The following is a 13,173-nucleotide window of genomic DNA, read 5'->3' as shown; positions in this document are numbered from 1 at the left end:
CCCCATGGAACCAAGGGAACCTGGAACAGGTCAGACTGGTTTGGCCTCCCAGGGGGAGTGGGGAGGGGGGGATCAGGTCAGGCTGATCTTGGAATGTCAAGGTCTGCCTCTCATCTGCTGCTGAAACACTGGGGCTCCCTGTTTCCTTCCTGTAGAAAAGATCTGTCCTTCTCCTCCTGGCAAACATGGCAAGAATTCAGATTTCACCTCCAAATTTCCTTATTTCCAGGGATTGTTCCTATAGGAATATTGCCAGGACAAGTCTGCCTTGCAATGGTTTCACAAGGCTCACCTCCCATCTGTCCCCAAAACACTGGGGAAGGCTCCATGCTTTCCTTCCTATGGGAAAGACCTGTCCTGCTACTCCAGCCACCCATGGCCAACACTGGGGTTCCACTTCCAAAATTCCCTGTATCCAAAGATTGCTCCCAGACAAAATCTGCCATTACTGACGAGTTTGGCTGGCCTTGGCCCAGTGAGGCTCTCACCTGCCTTCCACACCCTGTGGCTCTGTGCATTCCTTCCTATGGAAAAGAACTGTCCCTCTCATCCAGGTGTCCATGGTGTAAGAGATAGTCCAAAGTTTCCCTCATGTGCCTCACCACCTTTGCAAGGACAGAGACTCAGACCCTGCAGACCCTGAGTGCAGTTCTGGCCTGGTTGAGGTGGATTCTCACCAGGTGATTGTTTGCAGGTGTGTTTGCTGGGCTGCCACGCTGCACGGCTCCTGGCAGGGCCTGGCAAGGAGCGGCGTGCTCTGTACACTTCACCTGCTGCATGATCCCCACTCACCACAATAGGGTTAATGAGGGGTTAATTTCCCCACCTCTCAGCTTTGGTGATCCCCCATGGAAGATCCCTCATCTGCCTCATGACCACCGTCAAGGAGGGAGATTGAGGCCCCCTCCCACGGGCTGAGACTGAGACCCTTAAACTTCTAACACAGGGCGCCAGCCTGACGGAAGCTGGATGTCTGCCAAGTGTTCCCTCAGGTGTGATCGCTGGACCAAGACTGATTTCCCATGGCAAGGAGTCCTGAAACAATGGGTCCTGCTCGCTGCCGGGACTGGTTTGTCCAGTTCGGAACTGCACTGTCTGTGCTTGTTCTCAGCTTATTCTCTACTGCCCTGTACCTGCTCCCTCAACTATAAAAGACCCCTGAGTTAACCAAAGAGATTTTCCCTGACGTGACAATACAGATCTGTTGGCTGGACCACGAGGATTTCGTCTCTCTGTTGGTAGCTATTTCCCCTTGCCCTCTTTCTCTGTCTCTCTATCCTTTATCTCCTTCCTAACCCTTCTATCCCATCTGCTGAGGGCATCAATAAAAGGTGCATTTGCTTTCAGTGATATTGGAAGTCCCCCTGCTGTGTGTCCTTTGCACTCTGAGATGGGTAAAATGAAACATCAGGACCCCCACTTGTACCAGCGGATCGTGGCAGCCCAGCACCCTAAATGGGGAGAGCCAAGAGGGGGGAGCTTTTGGGATTGCTGGGACTCCTGGCAGCCTGGGGAGGGCGGGCAGCGAGGAGAAGGGGGACCCCCAATCCAAGTGTGACCCCAGCAGCTGGGACAGGGGGGAGCCCCGAACAGCAAAGGGGAGGGAGCAGGGACGGGGAACTCCTGGGAGGCTTTTTCAGGGCTGGATCTTGGTGTTTGGGAGGTTTTTATGGAGCCCAGGAGGGCAGGGACTTCTAGGGATGGACTGGGACAGAGGGACCCTCAAACTCAGCGTACTCATCCCTTGTTTTTCCCCAAACTAGGATTTTCCATACCCAGCCCCTGGGAGGCTGTGAGAAAGAAGAAGATGTCCCAGGACACCGAGGCAGGTGAGGAGGAAGTCAGTGCCCCTTTCCCCCTCTCTCCTGCTCCATCTCCCAGCCCAGCACAGCCCCCGGCTGCAGGACAGCCCCGCTGCCGGTGCCCTCCTGCTGGGGACGCACTGGGGGGATCTCCTTGCCCTTCCCTGTGGCACGGAGGCAAATCCCATCCTCTCCTTGTCCTTCCTCCCCCAGAGCAGGAGCTGAGGATGGAGACCAGGAAGGACAAATCCCTGCAGCACAACCTCATGGAAGAGGCCATTTTGAGCAACTCCACAGCACAGGAATCCAACAGGGAGGAAAAGCCCCGGAGATCCCACACAAGGAGGGGCTGCAAACCCAGCCCAGGGTGCTCTGAGGAGGAAAGGCCCACTCTGGGTCAGGAAGGTGGGCAGAGCTTCAGCCAGAGCTCAGAGCTGGTGGTCCCTGAGAAGCTTCAGAATGGGGAGAAGCCCTACAAGTGCTTGGAGTGTGGGAAGAGCTTCAGGAAGAGCTCCCACCTGATCAGGCATCAGATGATCCACACTGGGGAATGGCCCTACGAGTGTGGGGAGTGTGGGAAGGGCTTCAGCTGCAGCTCTGCCCTTGTCACCCACCAACGCATCCACACCAGGGAGAGGCCCTATGAGTGTCCCGAGTGTCAGAAGAGGTTTCAGACCAGCTCCCATCTCCTCCGGCACCAGCGGATTCACACGGATGAGAGGCCTTTCCGCTGCCCCGACTGCGGGAAGGGATTCAAGGAAAACTCCACCCTCATCACCCACCGGTGCATCCACACTGGGGAGAGGCCCTATGAGTGTGGGGAGTGTGGGATGAGCTTCAGCCAGAGATCCAACCTGATCCGCCACCAGAGGATTCACACTGGGGAGAGGCCCTATGAGTGTGGGGAATGTGGGAAGAGCTTCAGCCAGAGATCCAACCTGATCCACCACCAGATGATCCACACTGGGGAGCGGCCATACAAATGTGGGGAATGTGGGAAGGGCTTCAGCCGAAGGTCCCAACTGATCACCCACCAAATGATCCACACTGAGGAGAGGCCCTTCGAATGTCCCGAGTGTAAGAAGAGGTTTCAGGCCAGATCAAATCTCCTCCTGCACTGGCGGATCCACACTGGGGAGAGGCCCTATGAGTGTCCCTAGTGTGGGAAGAGCTTCTCCAGGAGCTCTCACTTGACCAAACACCAACGGAGGCACCGGTAAGGGAAGCCCTGTGAATGCCCCTGTTGAGAGTTTAGCTGAAGAATGGCTGCGCAGCAAGGGACACGAAAGGGTTAAGTTGATGAGAGTGTGAGAATACGTGACATGTAGCATGAAAACTATGCCCTTGAGAAACAGATGTTTTCTATCAACCTTGAGAGCCAGACATCTCCTAACAACCTTGAGTATACAGATGTCTCGATAAAAATGAAATATTGCTTGGTATGCAGAAAAGTAATCAAGTATAAAGAAGCAGTAACCGCAAGGCTTATCGCAAAGAGATATATGTGTTAATAGAAAGGTAACCAATCCTGAGCTTCGCTTTTGCAATCCGTATGAACTAGTTAGTGCTTGTATAAAGAAACTGTAATCTACTCCAATAAACTGAAAACTTGTTGACCATGATATCATGAGACTCGTTTTCCCGCGACACTCTCACCAACAATTGGCGCCCGAACGGATGGGACCCCCCCCCCGCCTGGATCTGTGAGACGTTGCGTTGGGTTCGGGTCCCGCAGCTAGACGGACGGCGATTAAGCTTTACCTGGAGCCGCGCCCTGAATGACCACAGCGGTGAGCTCAGCCGATACGTGCTGCCGAAGCCTGGAGAGGCTGCAACAGCGCTGACGTGAGTATGGATAGGCAAGCAGCATATGACCTTTTCACCTCCTTTCTCAGACGGAGGCAATTTAAGGGGCTTGATTTAGATAAAGATCTCCCTGCTTTATTGCAGCATGCAGCCTCGTATTCCTTTTTCTCAGACCCGCATACCGTACATGAATTAGGGGAATGGCGAAAATATGGGGATAAGTTGTGGGAATTAACGTTAGACGATGATAAACCCGCAAAGAAAATGAGCAAGTTATGGAAAGTAATTCACAATGAGTTGTTGATGTTCCAAGCGGAAAAAAGGGCAGCTGAGGGAGTAAAGACAGCACAAGAGCATAATTGCGATTTCGGTTTACCAGCAGATCCTAGTGCTCCAAATCCCCCCTTTTTTACAACAGTTAATGTGCCTTCATCCGTGCCATCCGCCCCCCCCCCGCCGAGCCGCCGAGTATCGCGATCCCCGGGAATGCTCACCACAACCCCCCTCCCCCACCTCGGTCAACTGTTTCTCTCAGTAGCCAGGAGCCTGTCCCTGGGGCAGAAGCTGACCTCGCGGAGGCCATGGCCAGGGAGAGACGTGAAATCTGGAGCACGCTCGCCCGTGAGGGGATGGAAAAGGGGGACGCTGATCTTGTTGCAGCAGCTCAGGAGACCTTAGCGTTTCCAGTCATTTATACGCCTAACCCGCAGGGGGGTGGGCAACAGGCACAGGTGCAAAATTTAGATTGGAAAATGCTGGCCCAGTTGCGTGCCACAGTGGGGAATTATGGAGTTTCTAGTGAACCGGTTAAACAGATGCTCGATTACATGTTTAATGCCCAAGTGCTGTTGCCTGCAGATATCAGAGGCATTGCCAAATTGATTTATACCCCACATCAACGACTGTTGTTTGAAGCGCACTGGAGAGAGGAGGCTGCATTGAGTGTAAATCTCCCAAGGGCCCAGGGGGATGCCTTGACAGGGATCACGGTTGATGAACTAATAGGGCAAGGCGCATTTCTGAGAGTTGAGACCCAAGCAGCTTTAGGACCCGACAAACTCAGGGAAGCTATGACAGTGGCCAAAAGAGCGATGGATAAAGTTAAAACCCTGGGAGGGATACCTATATATATGGGAATCAAACAGGGTAGAGACGAGCCCCTTGGTGCCTTTGTAGATAAGATCATGGATGCATTGTCTAAAGCGGGAGTAGCAGATCATATGCAAGACGCCCTGCTAAGACAATGCATCCTACAAAACGGCAATCCCACCACTAGAGCCTTGATTAATTCGACCCCGGGGGATTGGAAGGTGCAGGACCTATTAGAAAAGGCTGCCTCTATGCCGACTGGCCCCCAGGTATTTTTAGTAAATGCTCTGCAGAAAATAGGAGAGGGATTACAGGAACAAGCCATAGCCCTGTGTGAGCAAACTATTAGCTCTCAAAATCAAGTCATGGCAGCTCTTGCTCCCCTCCAAGCGGCAGCCGCACACCCCCGCTCGACCAACGCTGGCAGCAATCGAATGAAGTGCTACCGATGTGGAAATGTAGGTGACATCCGCCGAGAATGTGGAGCTACGGGAGTATGGTGCAATAAATGCCAATCCAACACGCACAACTCCACTGCTTGTCGAAGGAAGCAGGGAAACTCGAAGAACAGCGCGAGCAGCGGCTGCACAGGGACACAAATGGCAGCTGCACTGTCAACACCCCCCGACAACTCAAACCAGCAACAACCGGGAGCCTCGGCTTGGACCTGGCAGCCTCAGTAGATGTTGACATCCTTTCCACTCACTTGCATAAGGTTCCCACTGGACTTTTTGGCCCTATTTTTATAAATGGCCAGCCAATAGGGGGCTTGATAATTGGTCGCTTCTCTGCTACTACTCTGGGTCTGTATGTTGAGCCGGGGGTTATTGACTCTGATTGTAAAAGTGAACTTATGATTATGGTCCATACTCTGTATCCCCCCGTGAAAGTACCCAAAGGGCAGAGACTAGCCCAATTGATTCCGTTGCCTCAAATGACCAAGGGACTAATGTCCCTTACACAAGAGCCCAGGAATGAAGGGAGCTTCGGATCTACGGGAGGCCTAACCTTGCTCACCATAGACCTCAATACTCGACCTAAGAAGTCCTGTCGTCTGACTTATCAAGGACGCAGTATCACACTTAAGGGACTCCTCGATACAGGTGCTGACTCGAGTATAATTGATCCTGCACACTGGCCTTCCACCTGGCCAATACAGCCCTCAGCAACCACTGTCACTGGCATCGGAGGAATGACACTGGCTAATCGTACCCCTGTACTGACAGTCGAGATTGAAGGGAAACAAGCATCGACAGCATTTTCTATAACAACACTGCCACCTACTGTTCACTGCCTAATTGGCCGTGATATTCTTGCTCAACTGGGTCTTGTCCTCACTAATGATCACCCTTTACAGTAATGGTCATTGCTTGGACTTTCCCACTGCCACTTACTTGGATTACTGATAAACCTGTTGTGGTTAAGCAATGGCCTCTAAAACGGGAAAGTTTGGAACAGGCACACCTTTTGGTTATGGAACAATATCAACAAGGACATGTTAAGCCCTCCACCAGTCCCTGGAATACTCCAATATTTGTAATCAAGAAGAAATCCGGAAAGTATAGGCTGCTGCACGACTTGAGAGCAGTAAATAATCAAATGGAACCCATGGGAGCGCTTCAACCTGGACTGCCTAACCCAGCTATGATACCAAAAGACTGGCCCATCCTTATAATAGACCTGAAAGACTGCTTTTTTACCATTGCATTGCATCCTAATGATACCAAACAGTTTGCATTTACGCTTCCTGCCCTTAACCATGGAGAACCTGACAAAAGATTTGAGTGGCCAGTTCTACCACAAGGAATGTGCAACTCGCCTACACTTTGTCAACTGTATGTCGATGCTGCACTACAACCACTACGACGAAAAATGCCTGCTACCATTGTTTACCATTATATGGATGACATCCTGCTCGCTCAAAGAGAACCCTTTACAGCCTCACAATTCGAAGATGCTACAAGGATCCTAGCAGATTTTTCCTTGGTAGTAGCTCCAGACAAAATTCAGATGTCAACCCCTTGGAAGTATCTAGGGTGGACAATCACAGAACAGAAGATTATGCCTCAAAAATTTTCCATACAAATATCAATAACAACATTGCATGAGGCCCAAAAGCTTCTAGGTGACCTACAGTGGCTGAAGCCAGTCACCGGCATCCCTAATATCTTATTAGACAAATTGCGTCCGCTACTGAAAGGCACCGACCCTTGTGCCCCTGTTCATCTCACCCAAGCTCAGCAAGATGCACTTCAGAAAATTATGCATTGCATATCTACAGGATTTGTCACAAGGATTGACCCTGATCTCCCCCTGCATCTTACAATTTGGAATACTGAAGACCACCTACTAGGAGCTGTTACTCAGCAGTTAGAGAAAACAGGGGAGACAGCAGTACTGGAATGGCCGTCACCTCCATTGCAACAAAGAAAAACTATAACTTCAAAAATCGAAAATTTGGCATTGCTGATCAAAAAAGGACGCATCCGCATTCTGGAAATCAGTGGCCTGGAACCAACGGACATTAATCTGCCCATAGAAAAGGCCACGTTAGATTGGTACCTTTTAAACTCCACAGCCCTGGCTGAAGCATTATTGTCATCTGCAGCACAAATCAATACCGGTCCCCTTATACCGAAACCTTTGCGATAGCTAGGAGAATGGAGCTGGCTACAGAAACCCCTCAGAGAAGACAGGCCCATTCCAGATGCCACTACGGCTTTCACAGACGCTGGAAAACGCTCCAGGAAGGCGGCAGTAGTCTGGAAAAAGGGACAACAATGGCATCAACAAATATTAGAGGCAACATCAGAGGACAATTTGCAGACTTTGGAGTTGTTGGCAGTCATTTGGGCTGTAACTAACTTGCATGAACCATTGAATGTTGTATCAGACTCGCTTTATGTTGTGGGGGTAGTATCAAGGATTGAGGATGCTACTATCAGAGAAGTACAGAATCAGCGACTTTATGAACTGTTTCTTCAACTAAAACGTGCCCTCAGAATTAGAACTGAACCATATTCGGTCATCCATGTTCGTAGTCATAAATGGGACGAAGGGTTAGGAGAAGGAAACGCCAAGGCTGATAAGCTAGTCTCGCTTTCTCATCAAACAGTACTTCCTAGGCAGTCATTAGCACGGGAAAGCCATGCTATTTTCCATCAGAATGCTAAAGGCATGTAGAAAGAATTTCAGATTCCCTTAGAAGAAGCTAGAGCTATAGCCAAAACCTGTCCAATTTGTAGTAATCAAAACAGAGGCATGGGTCTGGGTGTGGGAGTCAACCCAAGGGGCCTGCATGCTAATGAGATATGGCAGATGGATGTTACTCATGTACCCAGCTTTGGCCGCCTTAAGTATGTTCATGTGACTTTAGATACTTATAGTCATTATATATGGGCTACTGCACAGACTGGCGAACGGGCTATACATGTAGAACGGCACCTGCACAGTTGTATTGCTGTCATGGGAACCCCACAGAAAATCAAAACAGACAATGGTCCAGCCTACTGTAGCAAGCGTGTAGCTTGTTTCATGCAGTTTTGGAACATTGCTCATGTTACAGGGATTGCCAACTCACCTACTGGACAAGCAATAGTGGAAAGAGCAAATAGAACCCTTAAACAGTATTTGGAAAAATATTCTGACATTAGTAGCATACAGGATAGACTACTTAAATGTTTGTTTGTGCTTAATCATTTATGTATTTTTGGAAACAGCGAGGTGCTGCCTGTGATTTCACATTTTTCCCCGTTGAAACAGCCTGGGCCTGAAGCGGTGGTCAGGTATCGGGACCCGAAGACAGGAATCTGGCAAGGCCCAGCTAAGGTTGTATACTGGGGCAGAGGCTACTTATGTGTTTCTACACCAACAGGCACTTTGTGGGTTCCTGCAAGGTGGACGCGACCAGCAGTTATTGATGAACAGTCCAGAGCAGAGGAGGAAATATCGTCTGCAGAAAGTGCTGGCACCGATCCTGCGAGAAGTTGAAGAGGAATTTAATATCAAGTTTTTATACGAAACTGCACAAGAAGTAGCTGAAATGCTTCTCCCAGTTTTACAGAGAGACTTTTTACACCATTGCCAAACTGCTTGCTTAGCTTGCTTTGCACATAATCACCAAGCGTGGGTAAAAATTCATTGTGGGAACTGTAATAGTAACTGGTGGGTTTTTCAACGGGTTCTTAGCAACGGACTTTGGTGCCTTAATTGTAATTTTGCCTGGCATAGGGAAACGCCGCAGCAAGCATTAACTGCGTTAACAGGAGATACTATAAGGAACAGTATAGCCAGAATAGAAAACAGGGAGGATCTAGAGCTTAGAGATTTGGTGTGGCAGGTACGCCACATAGTCAAAAAGATATTAGGAGACAGATGCTCATGCATTTTAGACTCTTGTTGTGGTCATGAAGTTCGTATACCAATTCAGTGGCAGGTGCCACCCAATCAATGGGATTATACTTGTCGTAGGTTTACTAAAATTAATAACCGTCGCAAGAACTACTACGGTAAAACATCCCAACATTAACTCCTTATTTCCTAGGCAGAACGTATGGATTTCATTAGCAAGACAGCTAAATAGAACAGACTTTTGTGTGTCCTTAGCCCAGCCTGAATCCCCCTTCCATACCTGCCTTATTGGCGTACCACTTAATGAGACAGAGTACTCTTATTTAGTCACAACCCGAACGGCCAGACACTGTAAAAACAATATTAGCTCCTGCCTTGAAGAATATGACTCGTGGGATGATAGATTACCTTATAGTGGCAAGCCCGACGAGCTAGAGATATTGGGCTCGCTCCATGCTGCCTCATGCATGTATATTAACTCCAGCAAATGTGATTGCAATGAAGGCAATGGTGCTTGGTTTAATATAACACTCTCAACGAATATTACCCCGCAACAGGAAAATTGGCAAAATCACTCCTTTTGGTGTCACTCTATAGCTCGAAAAGAAACAGACCCAGCCCCAGGTACAACAATTCCTCGCCGATTGCCACCCGGAATCTTTTTAATCTGTGGGGACAGAGCATTCAGCGGCATTCCTCAACGGCCCACCAGAGGCCCTTGTACGTTTGGGCGTCTCACAATAGCACTCCCTAGCCAGAGCACTCTGCTAGGCCTATATAGCAATACCAGCCAGGTAACCACCACACGACGAAAGCGCTCAACCATTGATGCTTCCTGTGACGATAATGTCAATTTGTTTAATCGTGCGGAGCAAGTGGTTGCCTCTCTTTTTATGCCCGGCCTTGCTGCAGGACATGCTCTTTTTCAGTTAGAGAAGTTACAATGTTGGGTAGGCAAGCAAGCTAATGCTACGTCTGAGCTATTAAGTTTACTGGCCACAGACATAGATACCGTAAGACATGCAACATTGCAAAATCGGGCAGCTATTGACTTTTTATTATTGGCTCATGGGCATGGTGTGAAGATTTCGAAGGAATGTGCTGTATGAATTTGAAAAATAGTTCCGAATCTATTCACAAGAAAATTCAGCGTTTGCAGCAACATGTTCAGGTGTTACAGAGGGATGATACATTTTTTGGATTATCATTTGAATCATGGAAAATTACGGGGTGGCTTAAACACCTTTTGCAGCTTATGATAATAGGATTGTTAGTTATAGTGATTTTAATGCTTGTATTGCCGTGTGTATTTCAGTGCTTGCAAAGGACTTTAATGTCAATTATAGAACAAAAATGGAACACATCCTTGCTTGCTTATAGAGAAAACAGGGGAAGTGTTGAGAGTTTAGCTGAAGAATGGCTGCGCAGCAAGGGACACGAAAGGGTTAAGTTGATGAGAGTGTGAGAATACGTGACTTGTAGCATGAAAACTATGCCCTTGAGAAACAGATGTTTTCTAACAACCTTGAGAAACAGATATCTCCTAACAACCTTGAGCATACAGGTGTCTCGTTAAAAATGAAATATTGCTTGGTATGCAGAAAAGTAATCAAGTATAAAGAAACAGTAACTGCAAGGCTTATCGCAAAGAGATATATGTGTTAATAGAAAGGTAACCAATCCTGAGCTTCGCTTTTGCAATATGTATGAACTAATTAGTGCTTGTATAAAGAAACTGTAATCGACTCCAATAAACTGAAACTTGTTGATCATGACAGCATGAAGCTTCTTTCCCGCGACATGCTCACCAACATATGGACACATCTGTGATGTCACGCATGTCTCTGTGATGTCACACAGACACCTCTGTGATGTCACACAGCTCTTTGTGATGTCACCCTGACATCTCTGTGACGTCACACAGCTCTCTGTGATGTCACTTGGACATCACTGTGATGTCACACTGACCCTATGAGGTCACACAGCTTTTTGTGATGTCACAGAGCTCTCTGTGATGTCACATTGGCATCTCCGTGATGTCACACAGACATCTCTGTGATGTCACACTGACATCTCTGTGATGTCACCCAGGATCTGTGATGTTACGCAGCCCCTGTGATGTTACACAGATCTCTGTGGTGTCTCACAGCCCCTGGTTCTCTGACTGTGGTAGTTTATCTGTCTTCCAGCCCTTCAAGCCATGAGCGAAGATGACAGCCCATCCTCCACTGACCTGGAAACTCAGGCAATTTTTGGACAAAGATGTGCAGAACTAAGGTCATCTGCTGGATTCACAGAACCAGGCTCCCAAGCAGAGTACCAGGAGACAGTGAAGAGAGCAGCAGGACTCAATGTCACTGGAGCTCCGGGCACACCTGATGCTGGCCACAGCTGTGCCTGCTGCAAGCTCCCATAGCTGCTGCCTTCCCCCTCCCTGTTGACAGCTCCTCCCTCCAGCCCTCAAACGCTGCCCATTCCCTTTTTTTGGCCCCCATCTCATCCCTTCCCTTTCCCTTCCATTAATAAGCAGTTTGGTTTCTCCCCCTCACCTGCATCTCTGTGGAGCTGAAGCGGCACAAATCCCGGGCCCTGGGACACACAGGCCCCTGCTGCTGTTCTCTTCCACGCCGTGTTCTGTGCACACACACAGAGGAACGAGGGCAGATCAGGCTGGAGAGGTGCCTGTGCTGAAGGTGCAGTTCCACAACCCTGTGGAGTTGCAGATCTTGCTGAGCAGCCTGGAGCCCCTGGAATTTGGAAGAGCCAAGCTGAGTATGCTCTGAAGGCAGCTGTGAGGGATTCCATGGCAAGCTTCCACGGAGGGCAAAGGAGCTTGGAATGCTGGAAGTTTTCAGGAATAGCTTCCTGAAAGCTCAGCAGTGCTCCATCCCTGCACAGGATCAGGGAGAGGGCAGAACCAGCGACCATCCAGGCTTAGCAGGGAGCTTTGGGTGTGCCTGAGGGCAAAGGAAGCAGCAGCGCGGTGCCCCAGACTGGGACGCGCGACCCTGCCAGTGCCCGGAGCGCTGTCAGGCAGTGCCGGGATCCCGGCTGTGGTTCTGGTGCCCACAAGTGAGGAATGGCAGCCCCAGGCTCAGAGCCAGTCAGAAAGCCAAGCAAGTGAGAGCAGAGGGAGGGCACCCTTCCAGTCTCTCTTGGGCATGGCCACAAAACAGCCCCTGCTGCTTCTTCCTCTGCCTGTGTTTGGGCTGTGCTGGTGGCAGAGGCAGCCAGGCTGTGCTCTGCCTTCCAGAGCCTGTTGGGAGCGGGCATGAAAAGCGCTGTGTGCACAGCGGAGAGGCCTGGAAGGTGCTGGCAAGAGCGTCCTGCGGGAGCAGGGCTCTGGGCTCTGCCTGGGAACAGCCTGGTCTTGGTGCCGTGGGCGCAGGCAGGAGTTGAGGCAGGTGAAGAGGCACTGAGCAGCTTGTGTTTGTAGAGGGCCTGGGGCTGCACGTCTGAGCCTCCACCTGGAAAGGCACTTGGGGGAATAGGAACTAGAGCTGGAGTGCCTGTCCTGAACGGACATGAAGTCCTTCAGCCTTGCCAGCGTTTCTTAAGGGTGTGTTGGTGTTGAGCAGAAAAGCCGCACATTTGGGGAAATGCATTTGGAGGACAGGGGCTTGCTTCTCAAGGAAAGTGCTTCCCAGGGAGCTCCCAGTGAGGCAGGTGCAAGTGTCCCCCTTTGGCTCTCTGTGCTCCTTTCAGTCCTTGAGGCCCGCTGCACTTGGCAGAGGGGCAGGGCAAGGGAGAAGGCTGTGAAGAGCAGGTTTGGCATCCACCTGGACCTGCAGAGACCAACCCAAGCACCTGCAGCAGCGTGTGTTACCCTCACTTTGGACAGAGGGGTGAGCAGAACCATCTCTGTCCATCTGTGAGCCCCAAAGCTCTCAGTGGGAGCTGTGAATTAACAGACCTTTACACACTCACTTTTCACATCTTCCCTGTCTGCTGTGTTTCAGCTCTTGGCAAGATGCATTTGCCTCCTGCTTGCTGGGAGCTGCTGTGGCCCAGGGCCAGCACAGAGCTGGGCTGGGTGGGCCAGGCAGCGTGGTGGAGAGTCTTGGCTGATCTTGGTGTGTGCCTGGCCTCAGAAAAGGCTTGGAAGGATTGCCTCCCAAATGTCCTG

The 13,173-nt window shown here is 50.0% G+C and overlaps 2 protein-coding genes across 2 annotated transcripts in view; one reads left to right on the top strand and one right to left on the bottom strand.

Moving 5' to 3' along the window:
- The window catches only part of LOC100226816 (uncharacterized), a 1,189,242-nt gene extending 1,186,265 nt beyond the window's left edge, over window positions 1-2,977 (top strand). The window contains 1 exon segment of the mRNA XM_072919754.1: window positions 2,263-2,977. Coding sequence (XP_072775855.1) covers window positions 2,263-2,962 — 700 coding nt within the window. The 3' untranslated portion in view covers window positions 2,963-2,977.
- The window catches only part of LOC140680909 (uncharacterized), a 692,735-nt gene that overhangs the window by 184,499 nt on the left and 495,063 nt on the right, over window positions 1-13,173 (bottom strand). The window lies entirely within an intron of this gene.

This window comes from Taeniopygia guttata, chromosome 30 (assembly GCF_048771995.1).
Source record: "Taeniopygia guttata chromosome 30, bTaeGut7.mat, whole genome shotgun sequence".
Lineage (NCBI taxonomy): Eukaryota > Metazoa > Chordata > Aves > Passeriformes > Estrildidae > Taeniopygia > Taeniopygia guttata.
Note: the sequence above shows the minus strand (reverse complement) of the source record. Positions and strands in the feature narration are given on the sequence as shown.